General features: G+C 43.9%; 1 protein-coding gene across 1 annotated transcript; it reads left to right on the top strand.

The window, feature by feature from the left end:
* Positions 1–6921: 6921 nt before the first annotated feature.
* Positions 6922–7839, top strand: LOC147984502 (uncharacterized). The gene has a single exon (XM_087541128.1). The coding sequence runs from the start codon at positions 6922–6924 to the stop codon at positions 7837–7839; it is 918 nt and encodes a 305-aa protein (XP_087397254.1).
* Positions 7840–22993: the final 15154 nt, after the last annotated feature.

Raw genomic sequence — 22993 nt, 5'->3', positions numbered from 1 at the left:
TATGTCATGAGTAATCGATACTGATCGGTCGTTCTTACTTAAAAACCGATGCGGGGACTACATAAGGCACACAAGTTGAAAAGAAAAGAAGTCGTGATGCAAATCGGGAATGGTGATGGGATCGCAACTCAAGACCGTTGAAGTCATGCCTTTAGCTTAGCTTCAATATTTATCTTAGGACTGAATAATAGTTATTTCACTCCAAAGTTGTGTAAAACAATATGTTTTGGGTTATGTGACATATATTCTTATTTATATCTATATCTATATTTATATCTATATACCTACTATTAAAGGGGATAGATATTTTTGGTTTGGTTTCGCTTTATTTCATCCCGTTATGAGGCTTTTGTCCGGTTGAGCAAATCAAACGTACAAACAGACGTACGCTCAAAACTAACAAGAGCCGGCCGGCCGGCCCGTATCTCTATTTTTAAATTGCCAAACAAACGAAGCTGCCGGCCCGTATCGATGAAGGAAGGACCCACTGCGTACGGAGGCAGCGCCGCTGGCTGGCTTCCTTACATGAGTCCAAATCCTGGTCCTATTCCTATTCTTATTCCTACTCCTATTTAGATTCCTACAGGAGTCCGAAACCTACTTAGAGGCGGGCATCGTTGGTGCTACAAATACATCCTATCTCCAGTGATTTTTCATGTGACAATCCCAGGTTTTGGTTCAATTAACTTGCCAGTTTCACGCGTCGTCACCTTCGGTTCAATTAAGCTCAGCTTTACAATTAACCTGCCAGTTTCACAGGTTGTCACCTTCGTTTCAATTAAGCTCTTTGACAAGTCAGCTTTACATCAGGTATTTTTGTTAACTGTTTCCATATACGACATCCTTCAACATGTCTATGAACACTGGTACCTGTAATGAAAAAATTACATTTATCATCAGCGATTTGGATTATCCAAACAAGTAGTATATCAAAGTTTACTTTGAGCAAGAAATTTACAACATTTTATATGCGACACATTGAATCATATTTAAACACCATTATTGACAAGGAAAAAATAGATGCAATGATTGGACTAGAATTTAAGTGTTCTGGTGGCACTAACCTCATCTACTTTCAGTCTGGCTTGACTTAGGCTCGACATTGCCGTGCCGCAAGCGTCCAATCTCGCCTCCGCTGTCTTCGCTGGAACTCGTCTGCCCGTGCTCCTCCTGAGGTATTTACTGTATTTTGAAAAGATCAATACAAATGTGTAAGCAATGTGTGAGTACATATAAGAGGTAGTGCGTGCGTGCATACAAAGAGATATTACAATTTAAGTTGTTCAAATTATTTAAAACAACAAGTGACGAGTCGATATGCTGATATACAAAGACTCATAGACATGTTAATCTATGTACCATTTAGATGTGGCTCGGAACATACACTAAAAATTGATAAGTCAGTAAAAGAAAAAAAATCATGATGCATATCATCGTTGATCAGCAGTAATTTTAGCTTATTTAACAATCAACGCAAACAAGGGAATAATGTACGCTTCTGGAACAAATCAATGAGAAGTCAGCATTTTCACGTATCTAATTTGTTATGCACACCATAAGCAAGTTGATTTGGAGATCAATCATTTCAGCAAAAAGATAGAATAAAAGTTCCCCTGGGAAGCACCACATGTATGAGCTTAGCATATAGAAGGCCAATAGATTTTAATTTTGAAAATAGGCAAAAACAATAATAATAATAGGACTAATAAAAAATAGCAATGTGTGTATCGATTATATACAACAGCAGTTCCTGTTACATATCGAGTTGCATGAGTTGAACCCATGCATAGTGTATCAATGGCTGCACCAGGGCCATTTAGTTGAAAAACAGTTGAAAAATAAAGAAATACTCATAGGTCTTAGCATTATATAAATCCTACCAGCTAGAATGACTTAGCTGTATCCTCTGTTTTCATTTCACTTTGTAAGATAAGTGTTGTTTGAAGAGTAAATAATATATCAGCACAAATGTCTATTCCCCACAAGAAACTTATATCCTCTGTTTTCATTTCACTTGGTAAGACGAGTGTTGTTTGAAGAGTAAATACTGTATCAGCAAATGTCCATGCTAACCAAGTTCCCATCTTTAATAAATAATATTTGTTTACACTTTCCAAAACTCTCATGCAGGCAGGCAGGCATTTTTGACAATATCAAAGAATGGATGCTAAGGAGCAACGAAGGAAGAGAGAAAGAGAGCGCTATGCAGAGATGACCGACGAAAAATAACAGGAAAAACTCAAAAAACGCCGTGAAGCCTATCAACATCAGAAAGAGAAAAAAAAAGCAGAGCTCTATGCACAGATGACCGATGAAGCACAGATGAACGATGAAGCACAGATGGCCGATGAAAAAAAGCAGCAAAAACTCGAAAAACGCTGTGAAGCCTATCAACAAAAGAAAGAAAAAGAGCAGAGCTCAATGCACAGATGACCGATGGAGAAAAGCAGGAAAAACTCAAAAGACGCCGTGAAACCTACCAACAAAAGAAAGAGAAGATATGTGCACAGCATAGGCAGATATATGCAAATATGCAGTCAGAACAAAAGAAAGCTAGAATAGAACATATAAATGAATTGAAGCGCAGCACAGCAAACAAAGACTCAATTGCGATGCAAAACCCTGCATATAGCTCAACTGAACAAGAAGTTAGTATTTCTACCCCTTCTGTAAATCACAGAAAGCATGTCACGCGAGGAGAAAGACAAACATTGCTGCACCGCCGTAACAAACAATTCACGACAAGACGGAGGAAAAATGTTACAGTATCATCAAAAGAAGATGCATCCATGACGGAAATCGGCAACAATGACACAGAGCCTCTACATCAACCACAAGTAATGATTTACGGTAAAAATCTAAATTTGATACAATACTAGCATTCAAAGTAAATATACATGTGTTTGTACAACTAACCATATTTTGTGGACAGACATCCCCTCATCAATGTTTCCAAGCATGAAAGAAGCAGATACCCCAACAAAGACATTATACAATGGCGATCACAATAAGGTGGCTTCATGGCCAGACATCCCCTCTTCAATGTCTCCTACAATCAAAGAAGTAGATGCACGAATAGAATCATTCTACAATGATGTTCGCGGTATGATAATCAATTGGATATACTTTTATACAATACAAAAACTATATGCATATCTATATAAATAAAAAATTCTACACAACAAATAATAAAGTCATGTGTGAGAAAGACACAGACATCAAAGAAGCAGACGCACCAACACAATCAATCCACAATGAGGATCATGGTAAGGTTATCAATTTCATATATATTGTTATGCAGTACAGAGAAATATAATATATATATAAGATTACAACACAGGTAATGACGAAATCATATTTGAAGATACAAACGAGGACGAACACATGTTCTCTGTTCAAGGTATGCCCAATACAATTTAAATAGATTCGAATCATTATATTTCTCCTTTACTAAAAATTTTATGCTACAAACCAGAGAAGTGGAAATTGAAATCAAAGAAGACGAAGAAATTCACAAGTCTGATCCATATGATTTTGTCTACAGTAACATACCAAAAAACACACATGTGCTCAAACCGGAAGAGAATTGCAGATTATGTCATGCAAAAAAATTCAAGTATGAAACTAAGGGGTTATGCTGCAGAAAAGGACAGATAAGACTGGCCAATCCAGATACACCACCTGAACTCATGAGACTTTGGACAAGCAACGACTCTGATGCAAGACATTTTCGGCAAAATATAAGATTTTTCAATGGACACTTCTCATTTACTACTCTATATTATCACCTTGACAGAGACACAACTGACATGCGAACAGCTGGTATTTACACCTTTCGAGCTCATGGTCAGATCTATCACAACATACATTCATTTGGTAATAGTCACTCAGATCCAAAGCATTTGGAGCTATACTTCTACGACGATGATCCAAGCTTAGAGCATCGATATCGTCGTTGCCACGAGGAAATGTATGAGCAAGACAAGCATGTGATTGGAATAATAACCAACATCCTACGCGGTAACCCGTACTCTCAACAGTTTAGGAGTTTGGGACAAGCCCAAAACTTTGAGGACTACAGAGTCATCTTGAACCTTGACCAAAGATTGGACCAGAGAACATACAATGCACCAATCAATTCAGAGGTAGCTGCAGTGTGGATTGAAGGAAATGAAAGAAGAGATACTTATGACAGGAGTGTAATACTACATGGGAACAACAACGAAAAAGAGCACATTCGATCATATTACGGGTGCTATGATCCGTTGTCGTATCCTCTATTCTTTCCAAGAGCTGAACTGGGTTGGCATAGGAAAATCCCAAAGAAGAATACACAAGAGGAAGACATTGGTGCTGATAATATCAATAATGACGACGACCCAGGTAAAAAATTCATATACTATTATATTCAAAATTCAATTTTCATATATGGTACAGTACAAACTTATGCAACTAACTTTTTATGTTGCAATTTTTGCATAGATTCGGTCAACGGCTTGTGGGTAACCATGAAAGAATACTACTGCTATAAATTCCATACATGACCAAGCATATTCAACCCAATATTGCATGGCGGACGGCTTTTCCAGCAGTTTGTTGTAGATACATACATCAAGATTGAAAGCTCCAGACTGGATTACGTGTGGCATCATCAAAAGAAAATAAGGGCAGATCTATACCAAGGCCTTCTAGACAGCATTCAAGCCGGAGAACAGAATGGAGATGCAGTCGGAAAACGGAGAGTACTTGCCTCATCATTTATTGGAGGGCCACGAGATAAGCTTCGTCGGTATATGGATGCGATGGCTTTAGTTAGAAAATATGGAAAGCCAGACGTATTCCTAACAATGACCTGCAACCCCAACTGGGAAGAGATCACACGTGAACTAGAGTTTGGACAAACACCACAAGATCGCCCAGACATTGTCGTTCGTGTTTTTAGGGCGAAGCTAGAAGAAATGAAGAAGCAACTATTTGAGAAGGCCATTCTTGGAAAGGTTACGGCATATACATATGTCGTAGAGTTCCAAAAGAGGGGATTACCCAATGCTCACTTTTTGCTCATCATGACCGGAAAATACAAGTACACATGTCCAGAACAGTATGACAGAATCATCTCCGCTGAGCTCCCTAACAAGCACAAGTACCCAGAGATATATAAAATGGTAATCAAACATATGATGCATGGTCCTTGCGGTGCATTGAATAAATTTTGCCCGTGCACAAAGAATCGTCCGTCATGCAAGAACAATTATCCAAGGCCATTTAACGAAACTACGATTCAAGGCAAGGACTCATACCCAGTATATAGGAGACGCAATGACGGCTGGACCGAAACGGTAAGAAATTGCAAACTAGATAACAGATGGGTGGTTCCTTACAACCCCTATCTGTTAAGGATGTTCAACTACCACATAAATGTTGAGATATGCTCAAGCATTAAAGCTGTTAAGTACCTCTTCAAGTACATCTACAAGGGACATGATCGAGCATCTGTATCTGTAACCGACAAAGTAGATGAAGTCGAAATCGACGAGATTAAACAGTACAGAGACGCACGGTGGGTGACTCCTCCGGAAGCAATGTGGAGAATATATGGCTTTGAACTAAGAAAAATGCACCCACCAGTCTTGCAACTGCAGCTACATCTCCCAAATATGCACATGGTTTCATATCATGGCACAGAAACAATAAAGAATGTTCTCGACCGTGATGGCACGGAAAGATCAATGTTGACTGCGTACTTTGAAGCAAACAGTTTACATGAGAAAGCACGAGGCATACTATACAGAGATTTTCCGGAATATTATACTTGGCAAAGACAAGAGAAGTTTTGGCAAGAGAGGAAGCGAGCCGCTGTGTTCCAGGTTGGCAGGATCGTCTCAGCACACCCGGTTGAAGGAGAACGATACTATCTACGAGTCCTCCTCAACCACGTGACAAGCGCCACCAGCTACGAAGACCTACGACCAGTCAATGGACAAGTAATGCCAACCTTCCGTGAAGCTGCAGAAAAACGGGGGCTCATTGAGGCAGACAACACATTAGACGAATGCATGGCAGAAGTAGAGTTGTTTCGAATGCCATCATCTCTACGAAGGCTATTCGCGACAATCCTAGTTTTTTGCGAGCCCAGCGACGTCCGTGGTCTATGGAACAAACACCTCGAGGCAATGTCAGAGGACTACAGCAGAAACTGCAAATGCAAGCACACGGTCGAACAAATGGTGCTGAGAAATCTTAGGGACATGTTGCACTCAATGGGAAAATATATAGAATCTTTTCCTCTTCCAGAGATCGACACACAGCATGAGATGACAAATGGCGTGCCTAGGGAAATCATTGAGGAGACCTCCACACGAGGTGGACCCTGAGGACACATTGTTGCATAAAAACCTAAATACCGAGCAAAGGATGGCCTATGACAAAATCCTAGCCACAGTTGACTGCCAAAGAGGAGGTATATTCTTTGTCGATGGGCCGGGAGGCACAGGAAAAACTTTTCTTTACAGGGCGCTCTTGGCCACAGTACGCGGACAAGGCAAGATTGCAGTGGCGACAGCCACTTCCGGTGTTGCTGCTTCCATAATGCCTGGAGGGAGGACCGCACACTCAAGGTTCAAAATTCCACTAAAAATAGATGATGGTGCTATTTGTAGCTTCACAAAACAAAGTGGGACAGCCAAGCTACTCCAAGCAGCATCACTAATAATTTGGGATGAAGCATCTATGACTAAGAGGCAAACAGTGGAGGCGCTAGACAAAAGCATGAGAGGCATAATGGACAGACCAGATCTTCCTTTTGGTGGAAAAACGGTCGTATTTGGGGGAGATTTTAGACAAGTGCTCCCTGTTGTCCGAAAGGGAACAAGGGCCCAAATAGTAGATGCATCGCTATGCACGTCAGAGCTCTGGAATTGCATGCGTCAGTTGAAGCTTGTGCGCAACATGAGGGCTCAAAACGACCCTTGGTTCGCAGAATACCTACTACGCATTGGAAATGGAACTGAGAAGACAAATGATGATGGTGAAATACTTCTACCTAGAAGTATATGTGTGGCAAATAAGACGGATGATAATGGCTTGGATAGACTCATTGACAATATCTACCAAACAGGCAATGCTTCCCTAATAAAGGATCCAAAGTACATCACATCAAGAGCAATTTTATCCACAAGGAACGACTGCGTGGACAAAATCAACTTAAAAATGATTGATCGCTTCCAGGGGGAGGAGATGGTGTACCATAGCTTTGATTCCGTAGAAGACGACCCACATAACTACTATCCACCAGAATACTTAAATACCCTAACCCCAAATGGACTGCCTCCACATATGTTGAAGCTCAAAATAAATTGCCCAATCATACTACTCAGGAACATCGACCCTGCTAATGGACTCTGCAACGGTACGAGGTTGGTCGTGCGTGGATTTCAAAAAAATGCAATTGACGCAGAGATTGTGGTGGGACAGCACTCTGGAATGCGAGTTTTCCTGCCTCGGATACCATTATGTCCCTCTGACGATGACATGTTCCCGTTCAGTTTCAAGAGGAAACAGTTCCCAATCAGGCTCAGTTTTGCAATGACAATAAACAAATCACAAGGACAGACAATACCAAATGTCGGCATCTACCTGCCTGAACCGGTTTCTTCACATGGTCAGTTATATGTCGCGCTTTCTAGAGCAACTGCGACATCAAACATAAAGGTTCTAACAGGTACACATGGTGAGAACAAGCAGAAGAATAGGAAGATGAATAGGAAGACGAATAGGAAGAGCACTACAAGCGAGACATATACGAAAAATATTGTATACACGGAAGTATTAACCAAATAGGTAATGCAACCTTTTAATTTCTTGTTCAAAATTTCAGTTTCTACTTGGTAGGATCATCATTTAAGAAAAACTTAAAGTATATTTATATTTCACATTGCATTGCTTCTTTTCTAACCTTAAATATATTACTTGGATTCTACAGGAACATTAAAGCCAAGTGACAACTTCACAGTTGGAATTCAGAACTTGATCGTCTTGGAGGAGACTAACTCATTTGTGTATATACAAATCATTTATGGTATATTTCTCATGTATAATGTCCTGAGCGAACAAATTATGTGTCCACTAACTCATTCATGGTTTTTCTATAGAAATAATTCTAAGTATATATACAAATTTAGCACCAAAATGTGTAACTAAGGGCAGAAAGAGACTTACAAGCCAAAATAAGAACATATTTGTCACCTTGGAAATGCTGCTGTTGCCCAGATTTTTCTAAACATCACATTCTCTACATACCCCGAAACCTGAAATATAAACGACCAATTATGGCTGTACAAGCTGTACCAAAATTTCTACTATGCAATCCTCAAAGAATTTCGACTGCAATTATATGTTTCTGCGTGAGATTAACTGCTCCCAAGTGAAGCTTACTCCAAGATTAGACAGTAGAAAAACAAAAACAGGATCACCCAAATTCTATTTTTTTTCTCTCCGATTCTAAAATGACTCTAATGCTAACTTCATTATGCTGTCCTTTTTGACCAAAATATTGAGGATCCCCGCCAAATCATTATGCTGTCCTTTTCTCATGGATCAGTGGCAAAATCTATTAGAGATGTTCTCCCATCCTTTTTAGCCAAATCCAACATCACTAAAAAAGAGTCAAATTCAATCTAAATATACTTTCGAGTGTGTGCTCTCTCATGAGACTCTCAAAATTTCCCCCCGCGCGCGCACGCACGCACTCAAATTTTTCCGCGCGCACACACACACACAAATGTCACTGACATGAGACACCAAAATAAAACTTGATCTCCAGATGCAGAAACTCTACCATGAAGCAATGTCATTCTGTCATAGAATCCCTTTCTTGCAAGTCATGCCCCAAGTTGCCATTTCTTATAGTAGCCTATTAAGAGCAAGGATCCTAAATTAATATCAACAAAAGTACCACTGTGTGTTCACCATCCAACAATGATATACTGTGTGGTAAACTCGAGTTCACAGTTGTCAATACCTGAATCCATCAAGTAACTGGAGTAGTCGAGCACGTAAGCGAGCTGCGAGCGCCTTCCTGGATTGAATGTGGGAGCCAAGCACGAGGCCGACTATCACAGGGGCACGAGACGCACTGAACCTCGGGCCGCTCTGAGATGCCTGCTCCCGCATCGTGTCCAGCACGCTCCTCTAGCTCGCATCTGGATCTGCGCTGGGACATGTGTACGGCGACGGCAGAGTCGATCTAGGGAAGACCGACGGTGTTAGCGGCAATGCGAGGTTATGTGGGGAGAGGAGGCGGCGGCGCAAGGTCGTGGGGAGGGGGAGAGGATGCGCTGGGCGACGATGTGGCGGGAGAGGATGCGGCGTGCGACTGCGTGCCGGGGAGAGGAGGCAGTGGGGAGAGCAGGTGAGGCCTCGCGCCGGCGGCGGGGACGAAAGGAAAGGGCGGCCTGATGAGGTACTACATCCACAAGGAATGGAAATGGAAGTGAGGGGCGGCCACCATGGAATGGGGAGCGGTGGGAAGGGATGATAAGAAAAAAAATTAGACAAAGGGGATGAGAAGAACTTCTTTTTTGAAGTGAAAGAGGGAGCGCCATGCGTGTCTCTTGTTTCATTTTTACCGAATAACCAATTTGGTCAAGTAATGGGCGTTCCTCTCAGAAAAAAATAGAGGCATTGTCCAAGATACCTCTTTCAGTCATTTGGTTTATGTCGGGTGTGTCTATTTTAGAATGGTGGGTGCAATCTTTTTATACAGCCGCATGGGTTTAGAAAAAAATCCAGTCATGTTTTTTGTAAAATTTGATAATTGTCTTTATTGAATATATTTAAATTCCATAATCATGCATGTCATCTTGTGGTCTGTCGCTGTGGGACCCAATTCAGGTAGTGTCTTGGATGGGACACCCGGCTTTAGATGTTAGGCTTTGATGCAATGTCTGTTTGGTATTAGGCCCGGACATTTGGCATGCCTTCATCAAGGGGATAAGAATAGCAACGGTGTTGCGAAGATGGTGGCTTCAGGCTTATTGATGTATCACCTTGTATGGTCTTTGTGAATAATTAATAATATGGTTGCATGCATCGTCCAGATGCAGAGGCCGGGGGTATATCCTCCTTTTCTAAAAAAAATCTTGTGGTCTGTGGATGGTGTCTGTTTGGATTCGTGGGCGCGATCTTTTTATACAACCACATGGGTTTAAAAAATATTTAGTCAGGTTTTATGTAAAAATTGATATTGTCTTTATTGAATATATTTAAATACTATAATCATGCAGGTCATCTTGTGGTCTGTGGATATTAAATTTTATGAAAGAAAGCAGATAACATATTCCTAAAATTAAGACCATTGAAATTGCTATTACTCTTTAAAAAATCACTTTTGAGCTTTGTGCCAATCAATTTCTACCTTCATGTACGGCTTAACTTTCATTTTGCTATCGATGTAGATGTAATTTTGCTTCAAGGTTGGCAGTAGCAATTCTTCGGAGCTACTGCCAGTAATTGACAGTGAGGAAAGTGTTTTGATCAGTACCTTTTATTCTCTTTCGCATGGGGAGTTCCTATAGGTATTAGTATATAATGGTTTGTTCAGTGCTTTAGGACATACCCTGCTGAAGATAGGTGTTCACATGCTTCATGCTTTTACATATCTGCTTTTTCACGTGTGAGTCCATATGTTTCTTGAGAGGATAGGGCTAATTCAAAAATATTCTATGTCTCAAAACATGAAAACGCACGTAATAATTTAAGTTTTGGTGTTTGCTAAACTTCAGTTCTGATTTGAAAGATACATACATTATTTTAGTTCACTTTAAGAAATGAGTAACTATATGTCATATGTACTTGGACCGAGGGTATTGTTCAAACATAGGTTTTATGGTTTTTACTTTGCAACTACAACCATCGTCACTTGCATTTAATGTGTTATTCTTGGCAGCAGACTGATATGGTTAGTTCGTAAAGTTCTTCAATAAATTAGGAAGATATTGTAAAAAAATTGCACATGTTCAACTGTCTCATGCTATTAACGGAACCCTATGGATGTTGTTCTTAACTTGGTGTACTTATAAATTGTTCTTCGAGACCAATCTGTGTGGAGTTTCACTCGATCTGTTGAAACTTCCTATGTTTGCATCTCTATTTGCACTTCGATGGCGATGCAGAGTTGAAGTAGATGTCAACAGAGGAAATGAGGCGAGACTTTTCAAATGCAAAATTCATAATCCAAAAATAAAAAATGCAACCCGGTGCAACGCACGGGCACTTTTACTAGTAAGTTTTAAACAATGGTTGTTTAAGTTGTAATAATAATAGGTTTCGAATTTACCTATATTATTGGTGGTTTATTCATGAGAACTTGAATTGAAAGTTTATAACATTAATGCTAAACGTCTTGAGAAGACTGATGAAACACCACTTAAATGTGGCACTGCTTGGTAATATTAGAACAATCATCTTCATGTAGATGAAGTATCGAAGTCAAATCAGTTGACATAATACATGGTGATGTATATAATCCGACGAGAAAACGAGGGCGCGGTGGATAATTATACTTCATTAATTACCTGAGTAAATATGAAAAGTTAATGTAAATATGAAATATTTGAAAGGTTTAAATAAATTCATAATGAAATATTTGAAAGGTTCAAAAAATTCAGAGCGAAGATAAGAATCATTATGTCAAAAGGTAAAAAGTTCTTCAATCATGAAGAAAATTATCTGAGTTATGATTTTAGCAAAGCGCTTGAATAATTGTAGAATTATTTTACCAATATGCTTTTATTCAATTTGGGGATATGCACTTGAAACAACAACATATACACGCAACAGAGCACCGCCGAAAAGTCTTGCAAGACGACACCATAGTTATGGAGTTAACAATCCAAACAAATATTAATTTGTAGGTTATCGAAAAGAGACAATTGGACATTCCTTCTACAAAAAGTTCAAGGACAAAAAGTTTGTCATAGAGAATGAACACATTTTCAAGGAGTTTTCTCACTGACATAAGTAAGTGGGAGGACAATGAAAGCTTGATAAAAAATATTGAATCTCTGGCAAAAGTTAGCAAGATTAACAAAACGGAAATTGTTCCAAAATGTTATCTACAAAATTGAACCAGAAGTTAGTAAACCAGTTGTAGAAACACTAGTTAAAGCTTGTAACCAGAAGTCAGGAAAAGGTTGACGAACCTCCTGAATGATTTCAAAATGAAATATTCATCTTAGAAGAAGATGAGCCTGCGCACTTTAAGCGATGGCGGCGCTCGGCTAAAAAGAATGGCTTATAGCCATGCACACAGGAATGGAGTTCATATACAATTAAGTTTGGAACTTAAAGGTATAGAGTTCATATACGACAATTAAGTTTGGAACTTAGTTGATGCAGAAGGTAAAAACTAAATGGAATGGATATCATAACTAGCTTCATGAACGGGAAGGGTGTATGAATGATACAACCGGAAAGTTTTGTAGATCATAAGGATACCAGATGGGTGTGCAAACTTCAAAAGTCTTTTTTATGGTTTGAAGTAAGTATCAAGGAGCTGGAATCAACATTTTAATGAAATAGTCAAAGAGTTTGATTTTGTTCAAATGATGAAGAATCTTGTAAAGTCTAGTGGGAGCTATGGCAAGGATGAGGAGGTGGAGAAGCTCGTCGTGCAGCGGATCCAGGAGCTGGAGCAGAGGCACGGAGAGGCACTCAATGCACAGGCCCTGGTTCACGCCGACAAGGTGAAGGAGCTGGAGGAGGAGCGGGACGGGCTGAAAGACCAGGTCCTGAAGCTGTCCAAGGAGAAGGACATGCTCAATAGCGCTCTGGTCGAGATGCAGGGCGCGGCCCTCAGCAGGGCTGGGCAGCTCTCCAAGGCCAACAACTCCATCAAAGACCTCAAGCTGAAGCTGGAGGGTCTCGAGGGGATGCTGTCAGAGGGCAAGGCCTGGGAGGAGACCCTAGCCAAGGACCTGGAGACCGAGAAGCAGCTGCGGAAGAATGAGACCGCCAACCACAAAGACTTTGTGGAGGGTGAGAATCGCTGGATCGGGCGCCTCGAAGGCGTCGCCGGCAGGATCACCACGCAGCTGGGTACCATGGGGATGCCAAATGTGAGGTATACCCCGGAGCGCAACATGAGTCCCAACGCCAAGCTGACCATCTTCTTCGAGGGCGTCCTCGAGGCCCTAGAGCAGCTCCACTCCAATCGGGAGGCCTCCCTAGCCGATGAGGCCTGGAGGCTTTGACGGGGTGCCATGACCAAGGTCCTCACCAAGGTGGCGCACTGGAATCCTGACCTCGACTTCGACGCCGCGCTGGAGAGCTTGTTGGATGATGCGGACATCGCGACACTCAAGGAGCGTATCAAACCCATCATCAGCCGCATCGATGGAATCCAGAGGGTGGAGGGCTAGCGCCGGGATTAGGCACCCCGTTTCTCATTGCCGCTGCAGGTTCATGACCAAGACAATTTCTATCTTTAGTTAGAATCGCGGCAACAACTCATGTAATATAACTCTACAGTACTCTTGTTACAATGCATGTTATTTTCCTGTCTGATCTTCCCTTCTATGTCCGCCCTAAGTTAACCGGGTAGGCTTGCCGGCACGTAAACCCAGGGCGGCATCTTGAGGACAGATCCCCAATAGCATGCCGGGTGTGCTTGCTGCCGAGCGAACCACCTTACCGCTCTCAACGCGGCCGCTCCAACTGTCGAGCTTGACTCGAGTCAGAATCGAGAGCGTTGCCAATTGTGGAAGGCTACCCTGGCGCTCGTGACGCGGCCGCTTGAGCTGTTGAGCGGACTCGAAACAGAGCAAGGGTGTTGCCAATAGCGGTAGGGCCCCTTTGCGTGCAGGTTTTCCATACATGGGACAGGACCTTCGAGGACAATAACCTCATATATAAAAAGGAAATTGCTTAAAGTTTCGCACGACTTAGCTTCTCCGTCGTTGTGCGGGCGTCCACCTCATGTGCAGATGGTGCCACCAAGCTTGGTCATCTTTTTCCTTGGAACGACGGCCACGATGAAGCCGCTGCTTCGATTAGACCAGATTTCCCTAGCTGCGCCATCTCCCCTACCTGGTGCGCCAAAGATGTCGGTGGAAACGACACCTATGGGGTCACTGGGATCCCTTCTACGGTTGGCGGGTGCGAGGTTGTGAAAAGAGCGGGTCTGACAGGAAGCACACGGATCGTTTACCCAAGTTTGGGCCGTGAGGATGCGTAACACCCTAATCCTGCTTTGGTGGATGTATTAGAGTATTCTTGTGTTCTTGAGCTAGCTATGGGGTGTAACTTGCCCAAAAGGTCTGAATCCTCCTCCTGGATGCCTCGGGCCTCCTTTTATAGGCACAAAGGGGTCGCCACAGTGGCACACAGGAGGTGGAAAGGTGTACAGTGGATGAGTCTATCCTCTGGCACCGTCGGACAAACGCATTTAACGCGCTCCCGACGTGTCCCTTTCGCTTTATCGGGGATGGTAAGGAAGCACGTCCCAGCTGTCGCCGCCTCGCCTGGCTTTGACACGCGCCCGAGCTGACGAGGCCTTACGGCACCAAGTTGGCTGGCTGTTGGGCTGGCGCGGCGGTGGAGCCTTCACGAAGGGTCGCATGCCACCATGCAGGTGCTTGCTGAGTCGGTGTAGAGGCCGCCCGTCGCCATGCAGGTGCCTGCCCAGCTGGTTGAGCTAGCTGTTGCTTGGGGATGGAGGTGGAGTCTTGGTAGGGGTGGGCCTGGCAGTGGCCCCACTGATGCCCTCGGCAAGGGTATTGCCGGGGGCCTGACAAGGGTCTTGTCATGGCGTTGCAGTCGTCCCCGGCAAGGCGCTTGCCGGGGGTCTTGTGGATTTCCTCGGCTAGGATCATGCCGAGGGTCGCCGTCTTCTGGTCCTCATCTGATCTCACATGTTTAGGATCTTGACGAAGATCTGCATGCCACCACAGAGGCGCCTCCCGAGTCTTGGTCCTAACGTGGATAGTTGGTGGTGTTGGAACCCGTGGGCTCAATGGTGGCTTGCTCTGCTGGTGTCGCGCAAGTTGCCTCGGCAAGGCTCTTGCCGGGGCTGCGGAGACTGCCTCGGCAAGGATCTTGCCGAGGGAGTCCACCTCGTCCTCTTGCTCTCCTGAGTTTCTGGTCTTGGCGTTGCCTTGGTTGTCTTGTGCTTCGGCTTCTATCCGGCTTCCCTCCTCTGCCCTGCTAAGTGTGGCCGCGACGCGCGGCTCTGACTGCCCGTGCACAAGTAAAGGGGTCAAAAGGAGAGCCCCTACTTTTGTACACCGACACTGGCCAAGTCTTCTACGAATGCCCGAATCATGGGGTAATAATATGTTTAAGTGTTGTTCTGCTGCTTTCACTTGCTGATTTTTTTAATTGTTTGGTTGATGATCTTCCAATTTGATTCATGCAGAAAAGGGAAGATTCATGTGATTTGTATTTGCGGGAAGTTGCTGATGTGGGGGAGTGCAACTACGCTGATTATTTGGTTAGCCGAGGAATCCCAATACCAGCAGGTTGGGGTGTTGGACAAGTAACTGAAGGAACGACAGAAGAGGAAGATGCAGAGCAGAAGGTTAAAGATGCAGTTCTCTGATCATGGTCAAGCAACAGCTGTTGAACGGCCTTGACAGCAATGAGGAGATGAAAGAGCTTGTGAAGATAATGGGCAAAATTGATGTGCTCTGTAGGATGATTGTCTCTTTATTTGCATTGTATGTAGCACTCGTGATGTATTCAGTGGCTATGACATGAGCACTTTGCTGAAACTAGTAATGAATGAAACATGTGTAGCAAGCTGGGCGTAGTGTTGTGAACATCTAATGATTTATATTAACGGAAATCAAGGGGTATCCCCTTTTACTCATAAATAAATAAATAGCAGAGGCCCTTTTGATAATAAATAAATAAATTAGCAGAGGCCCTGTCGGGTCAGCTTTGTTCTCATTCGGAAACATCGAGCAAATTGCAGTCCAACAGCAAACTATGTCATCAAATTCAAGTTTCATAGCCAAATATGAGTACAACTAAACAACAATATCATCATGTTTTAGTCGTCATACAATCATCAAACACATATCAGCATACATAACAAGTGATGTTCTCACAGGAAAATACTAAACAACATGTTCATCAGGTTTCAGCTGTCATAGCAAACACAATTTCAGATAGTAGATAAAAAATGTCTTCTGACAGGCAAATACGACAAAAGCAATGTAATCATCATCCGCACCAGTAGCGTCAACATCTTCACCATGTGTATCAGTCTGAATCGTAACTCCCCACAGTGTCATCTTCTTCTTTGTCCTCAACGTCCTCGAACGTTGGCTTTTTCTTGATCAACTCTTATATGTCCATAGCACGACAGGCAATCTTTTCGCCAGCGTCTTTGACGTGATGGTTCTCAAAGATATTAGGAACATCTATGCTACCTTGTACATCAGGAGCAGTGTAGGCATCATCTTGTTGTGCAACTTCATTAAACGAATTTCTCTGGTCAAACCTGTTGGGGAACGTTGCAGAAAGCAAAAAAAATCATACGTTTCACCAAGATCAATCTATGGAGTCAACTAGCAACGAGAGGAGAGTACATCTACATACCCTGGTAGATCACGAGCGGAAGCGTTCAAGAGAACGGGGATGATGGAGTCGTACTCGCCGTGATCCAAATCACCGATGACCAAGTGCAGAACGGACGGCACCTCCGCGTTCAACACACGTACGGAGCGGATGACATCTCCTCCTTCTTGATCCAGCAAGGGGGAAGGAGAGGTTGATGAAGATCCAGCAGCACGACGGCGTGGTGGTGGATGCAGCAGGGCTTCGCCGAGCTTCAGCGAGAGGGAGAGGTGTAGCAGGGGAGAGGGAGGCGCCAAGACTTCAGGTGTTCCTGCCGTCCCTCCCCCCTTTATATAGGCCCCCTAGGGGGGTGCGCCGGCCCTAGGAGATGGGATCTCCTAGGGGGCGGCGGCCAAGGGGGGTGGAGTACCCCCCCAAGGCAAGTGGAGGCGCCCCCTCCCCTAGGGTTCCCAACCCTAGGCGCATGGGGGGGCCAAGGGGGCGCACCAGCCCACCAGGGGCTGGTTCCCCTCCCCACTTCAGCCCATGGGGCCCTCCGGGATGGGTGGCCCCACCCGGTGGACCCCCGGGACCCTTCCGGTGGTCCAGGTACAATACCGGTGACCCCCGAAACTCTCCTGATGGCCGAAACTGCACTTCCTATATATAATTCTTCACCTCCGGACCATTCCGGAACTCCTCGTGATGTACGGGATCTCATCCGGGACTCCTAACAACTTTCGGGTTACTGCATACTCATATCTCTACAACCCTAGCGTCACCGAACCTTAAGTGTGTAGACCCTACGGGTTCGGGAGACATGTAGACATGACCGAGACAGCTCTCCGGTCAATAACCAACAGCGGGATCTGGATACCCATGTTGGCTCCCACATGCTCCATGATGATTTCATCAGATGAACCACGATGTCGAGGATTCAATCAATCCGTATACAGTTCCCTTTGTCAATCGGTACGTTACTTGCCCGAGACTCGATCGTCAGTATCCCAATACCGCGTTCAGTCTCGTTACCAGCAAGTCACTTTACTCGTACTGTAATGCATGATCCCGTGATCAACCACTTGATCACTTTGAGCTCATTGTGATGATGCATTACCGAGTGGGCCCAAAGATACCTCTCCTTCATACGGAGTGACAAATCCCAGTCTCGATTCGTGCCAACCCAACAGACACTTTCGGAGACACCTATAATGTACCTTTATAGTTACCCGGTTACGTTGTGATGTTTGGTACACCCAAAGTACTCCTACGGTATCCGGGAGTTGCACAATCTCATGGTCTAAGGAAATGACGCTTGACATTCAGAAAAGCTACAGCAAACGAACTACACGATCTTTGAGCTAAGCTTAAGATTGGGTCTTGTCCATCACATCATTCTCCTAATGATGTGATCCCGTTATCAATGACATCCCCATGACCATAGCCAGGAAACCATGACTATCTGTTGATCAACGAGCTAGTCAACTAGAGGCTCACTAGGGACACATTGTGGTCTATGTATTCACACATGTATTACGATTTCCGGATAATACAATTATAGCATGAATAATAGACAATTATCATGAACAAGGAAATATAATAATCATTTTATTATTGCCTCTAGGGCATATTTCCAACAGTCTCCCACTTGCACTAGAGTCAATCATCTAGTTACATTGTGATGAATCGAACACCCATGGAATTCTGGTGTTGATCATGTTTTGCTCTAGGGAGAGGTTTAGTCAACGGATCTGTGACATTCAAGTCCGTATGTACTTTACAAATTTCTATGTCTCCATTTTGAACACTTCCACAAATGGAGTTGAAGCGACGCTTGATATGCCTGGTCTTCCTGTGAAACCTGGGCTCCTTGGCAAGGGCAATAGCTCCAGTGTTGTCACGGAAGAGAGTCATCGGCCCCGACGCATTGGGTATGACTCCTAGGTCGGTAATGAACTCCTTCACCCAGACTGCTTCGTGTGCTGCCTCCGAGGCTGCCATGTACTCTGCTTCACATGTAGATCCCGCCACAACGCTTTGCTTGCAACTGCACTAGCTTACTGCCCCACCATTCAAAATATACACGTATCCGGTTTGTGACTTAGAGTCATCCAGATCCGTGTCAAAGCTAGCGTCGACGTAACCCTTTACGACGAGCTCTTCGTCACCTCCATAAACGAGAAACATGTCCTTAGTCCTTTTCAGGTACTTCAGGATATTCTTGACCGTTGTCCGGTGTTCCTTGCCAGGATTGCTTTGGTACCTTCCTACCAAACTTACGGCAAGGTTTACATCAGGTCTGGTACACAGCATGGCATACATAATAGACCCTATGGCTGAGGCATAGGGGATGACACTCATCTCTTCTATATCTTCTGTCGTGGTCGGACATTGAGCTGAGCTCAATTTCACACCTTGCAACATAGGCAAGAACCCCTTCTTAGACTGATCCATATTGAACTTCTTCAATATCTTATCAAGGTATGTGCTTTGTGAAAGACCTATGAGGCATCTTGATCTATCTCTATAGATCTTGATGCCTAATATATAAGCAGCTTCTCCAAGGTCCTTCATTGAAAAACTCTTATTCAAGTAGGCCTTAATGCTGTCCAAAAGTTCTATATCATTTCCCATCAAAAGTATGTCATCTACATATAATATGAGAAATGCTACAGAGCTCCCACTCACTTTCTTGTAAACGCAGGCTTCTCCATAAGTCTGCATAAACCCAAACGCCTTGATCATCTCATCAAAGCGAATGTTCCAACTCCGAGATGCTTGCACCAGCCCATAAATCGAGCGTTGGAGCTTGCACACCTTGTCAGCATTCTTAGGATCGACAAAACCTTCCGGCTGCATCATATACAATTCTTCCTTAAGGAAACCATTAAGGAATGCCATTTTGATGTCCATTTGCCATATCTCATAATCATAGAATGCGGCAATTGCTAACATGATTCGGACGGACTTCAGCTTCGCTACGGGTGAGAAAGTCTCATCGTAGTCAACCCCTTGAACTTGTCGATAACCCTTAGCGACAAGCCGAGCTTTATAGATGGTCACATTACCATCCGCGTCTGTCTTCTTCTTAAAGATCCATTTATTTTCTATGGCTCGCCGATCAACGGGCAAGTCAGTCAAAGTCCATACTTCGTTTTCATACATGGATCTTATCTCGAATTTCATGGCTTCCAGCCATTTGTCGGAATCTGGGCCCGCCATCGCTTCTTCATAGTTCGAAGGTTCACCGTTGTCTAACAACATGATTTCCAAGACAGGGTTACCGTACCACTCTGGTGCGGAACGTGTCCTTGTGGACCTACGAAGTTCAGTAGGAGCTTGATCCGAAGTATCTTGATCATCATCATTAACTTCCTCTCTAATCGGTGCAGGCACCACAGGAACATTTTCCTGAGCTGCACTACTCTCTGCTTCAAGAGGCAATACTTCATCAAGCTCTACTTTCCTCCCACTTACTTCTTTCGAGAGAAACTCCTTCTCTAGAAAGGATCCATTCTTGGCAACGAAGATCTTGCCTTCGGATCTGAGGTAGAAGGTATACCCAATGGTTCCCTTAGGGTATCCTATGAAGACGCATTTTTCCGACTTGGGTTCGAGCTTTTCAGGTTGAAGTTTCTTGACATAAGCATCGCATCCCCAAACTTTTAGAAACGACAGCTTAGGTTTCTTCCCAAACCATAATTCATACGGTGTCGTTTCAACGAATTTCGACGGAGCCCTATTTAAAGTGAATGCGGCAGTCTCTAAAGCATAGCCCCAAAATGATAGCGGTAAATCGGTAAGAGACATCATAGATCGCACCATATCTAATAGAGTACGATTACGACGTTCAGACACACCATTACCCTGAGGTGTTCCAGGCGGCGTGAGTTGTGAAACTATTCCACATTTTCTTAAGTGTGTGCCAAATTCGTGACTCAAGTATTCTCCCCCATGATCTGATCGCAAGAACTTGATTTTCCTGTCACGTTGATTCTCAACCTCACTCTGAAATTCCTTGAACTTTTCAAAGGTCTCAGACTTGTGTTTCATTAAATAGACATACCCATATCTAGTCAAGTCATCAGTGAGGGTGAGAACATAACGATAGCCACCGCGAGCCTCAACACTCATTGGACCGCACACATCAGTATGTATGATTTCCAATAAGTTGGTTGCTCGCTCCATTGTTCCTAAGATCGGAGTCTTGGTCATTTTACCCATGAGGCATGGTTCGCACGTGTCAAATGATTCGTAATCAAGAGACTCTAAAAGTCCATCTGCATGGAGCTTCTTCATGCGTTTGACACCTATGTGACCAAGGCGGTAGTGCCACAAGTATGTGGGACTATCATTATCAACCTTACATCTTTTGGTATTCACACTATGAATATGTGTAGCATTACGCTCGAGATTCATTAAGAATAAACCATTCACCATCGGAGCATGACCATAAAACATATCTCTCGTATAAATAGAACAACCATTACTCTTGGATTTAAATGAGTAGCCATCTCGAATTAAACGAGATCCTGATACAATGTTCATGCTCAAAGCTGGCACTAAATAACAATTATTGAGGTTTAAAACTAATCCGGTAGGTCAATGTAGAGGTAGCGTGCCGACGGCGATCACATCGACCTTGGAACCATTCCCGACGCGCATCATCACCTCGTCCTTCGCCAGTCTTCACTTATTCTGCAGCTCCTGCTTTGAGTTACAAATGTGAGCAACCGCACCGGTATCAAATACCCAGGAGCTACTACGAGTACTGGTAAGGTACACATCAATTACATGTATATCACATATACCTTTCGTGATGCCGGCCTTCTTGTCCGCTAAGTATTTGGGGCAGTTCCGCTTCCAGTGACCACTTCCCTTGCAATAAAAACACTCAGTCTCGGGCTTGGGTCCATTCTTTGGCTTCTTCCCGGCAGCTTGCTTACCGGGCGCGGCAACTCCCTTGCCGTCCTTCTTGAAGTTCTTCTTACCCTTGCCTTTCTTGAACTTAGTGGTTTTATTCACCATCAACACTTGATGTTCCTTTTTGACTTCTACCTCTGCTGATTTCAGCATTGCAAATGTTGGAAATATGCCCTAGAGGCAATAATAAAAGTATTATTATTATATTTCTTTGTTCATGATAATTGTATTTATTCATGCTATAACTGTATTATCCGGAAATCGTAATACACGTGTGAATACATAGACCATAATATGTCCCTAGTAAGCCTCTAGTTGACTAGCTCGTTGATCAACAGATAGTCATGGTTTCCTGGCTATGGACATTGGATGTCATTGATAACGGGATCACATCATTAGGAGAATGATGTGGTGGACAAGACCCAATCCTAAGCATAGCACAAAGATCGTGTAGTTCGTTTGCTAGAGCTTTTCCAATGTCAAGTATCTTTTCCTTTGACCATGAGATCGTGTAACTCCCGGATACCGTAGGAGTGCTTTGGGTGTACCAAACGTCACAACGTAACTGGGTGACTATAAAGGTGCACTACAGGTATCTCCGAAAGTGTCTGTTGGGTTGACACGGATCGAGACTGGGATTTGTCACTCCATATAACGGAGAGGTATCAGTGGGCCCACTCGGTAATGCATCATCATTATGAGCTCAAGGTGACCAAGTGGTTGATCACGGGATCATGCATTGCGGTACGAGTAAAGTGACTTGCCGGTAACGAGACTGAACAAGGTATTGGGATACCGACGATCGAATCTCGGGCAAGTAACATACCGATTGACAAAGGGAATTGCATACGGGGTTGCTTAAATCCTCGACATCGTGGTTCATCCGATGAGATCATCGTGGAGTATGTGGGAGCCAACATGGGTATCCAGATCCCGCTGTTGGTTATTGACCGGAGAGTCGTCTCGGTCATGTCTGCATATCTCCCGAACCCGTAGGGTCTACACACTTAAGGTTCGGTTACGCTAGGGTTGTAGGGATATGTATATGCAGTAACCCGAATGTTGTTCGGAGTCCCGGATGAGATCCCGGACGTCACGAGGAGTTCCGAAATGGTCCGGAGGTAAAGATTTATATATGGGAAGTCCTGTTTCAGGCATCGGGACAAGTTTCGGGGTTATCGGTATTGTACCGGGACCACCGGAAGGGTCCCGGGGGCCCACCAGGTGGGGCCACCTGTCCCGGGGGGCCACATGGGCTCTAGGGGGTGCCCCTTGGCCTACATGGGCCAAGGGCACCAGCCCCAAAGAGGCCCATGCTCCTAGGGTTACAAGGGGATAGAGTCCTAGGAGGGGAAGGCACCTCCTAGGTGCCTTGGGGGGGAGGGAAACCCCCCTTGGCCGCCGCCCCACCCTAGGAGATTGGATCTCCTAGGGCCGGCGCCCCCCCCTTGGCCCTCCTATATATAGTGAGGGAAGGAGGGCTTTTCTCCCATGCCTTTGGTTGCCTCCTTCT

Source organism: Triticum urartu, chromosome 2A (genome assembly GCF_056163025.1).
Source record: "Triticum urartu cultivar PI428250 chromosome 2A, HENAU_Tu73, whole genome shotgun sequence".
In the NCBI taxonomy this organism is placed as follows: domain Eukaryota; kingdom Viridiplantae; phylum Streptophyta; class Magnoliopsida; order Poales; family Poaceae; genus Triticum; species Triticum urartu.
This window is presented reverse-complemented; position numbering and strand designations above follow the sequence as displayed.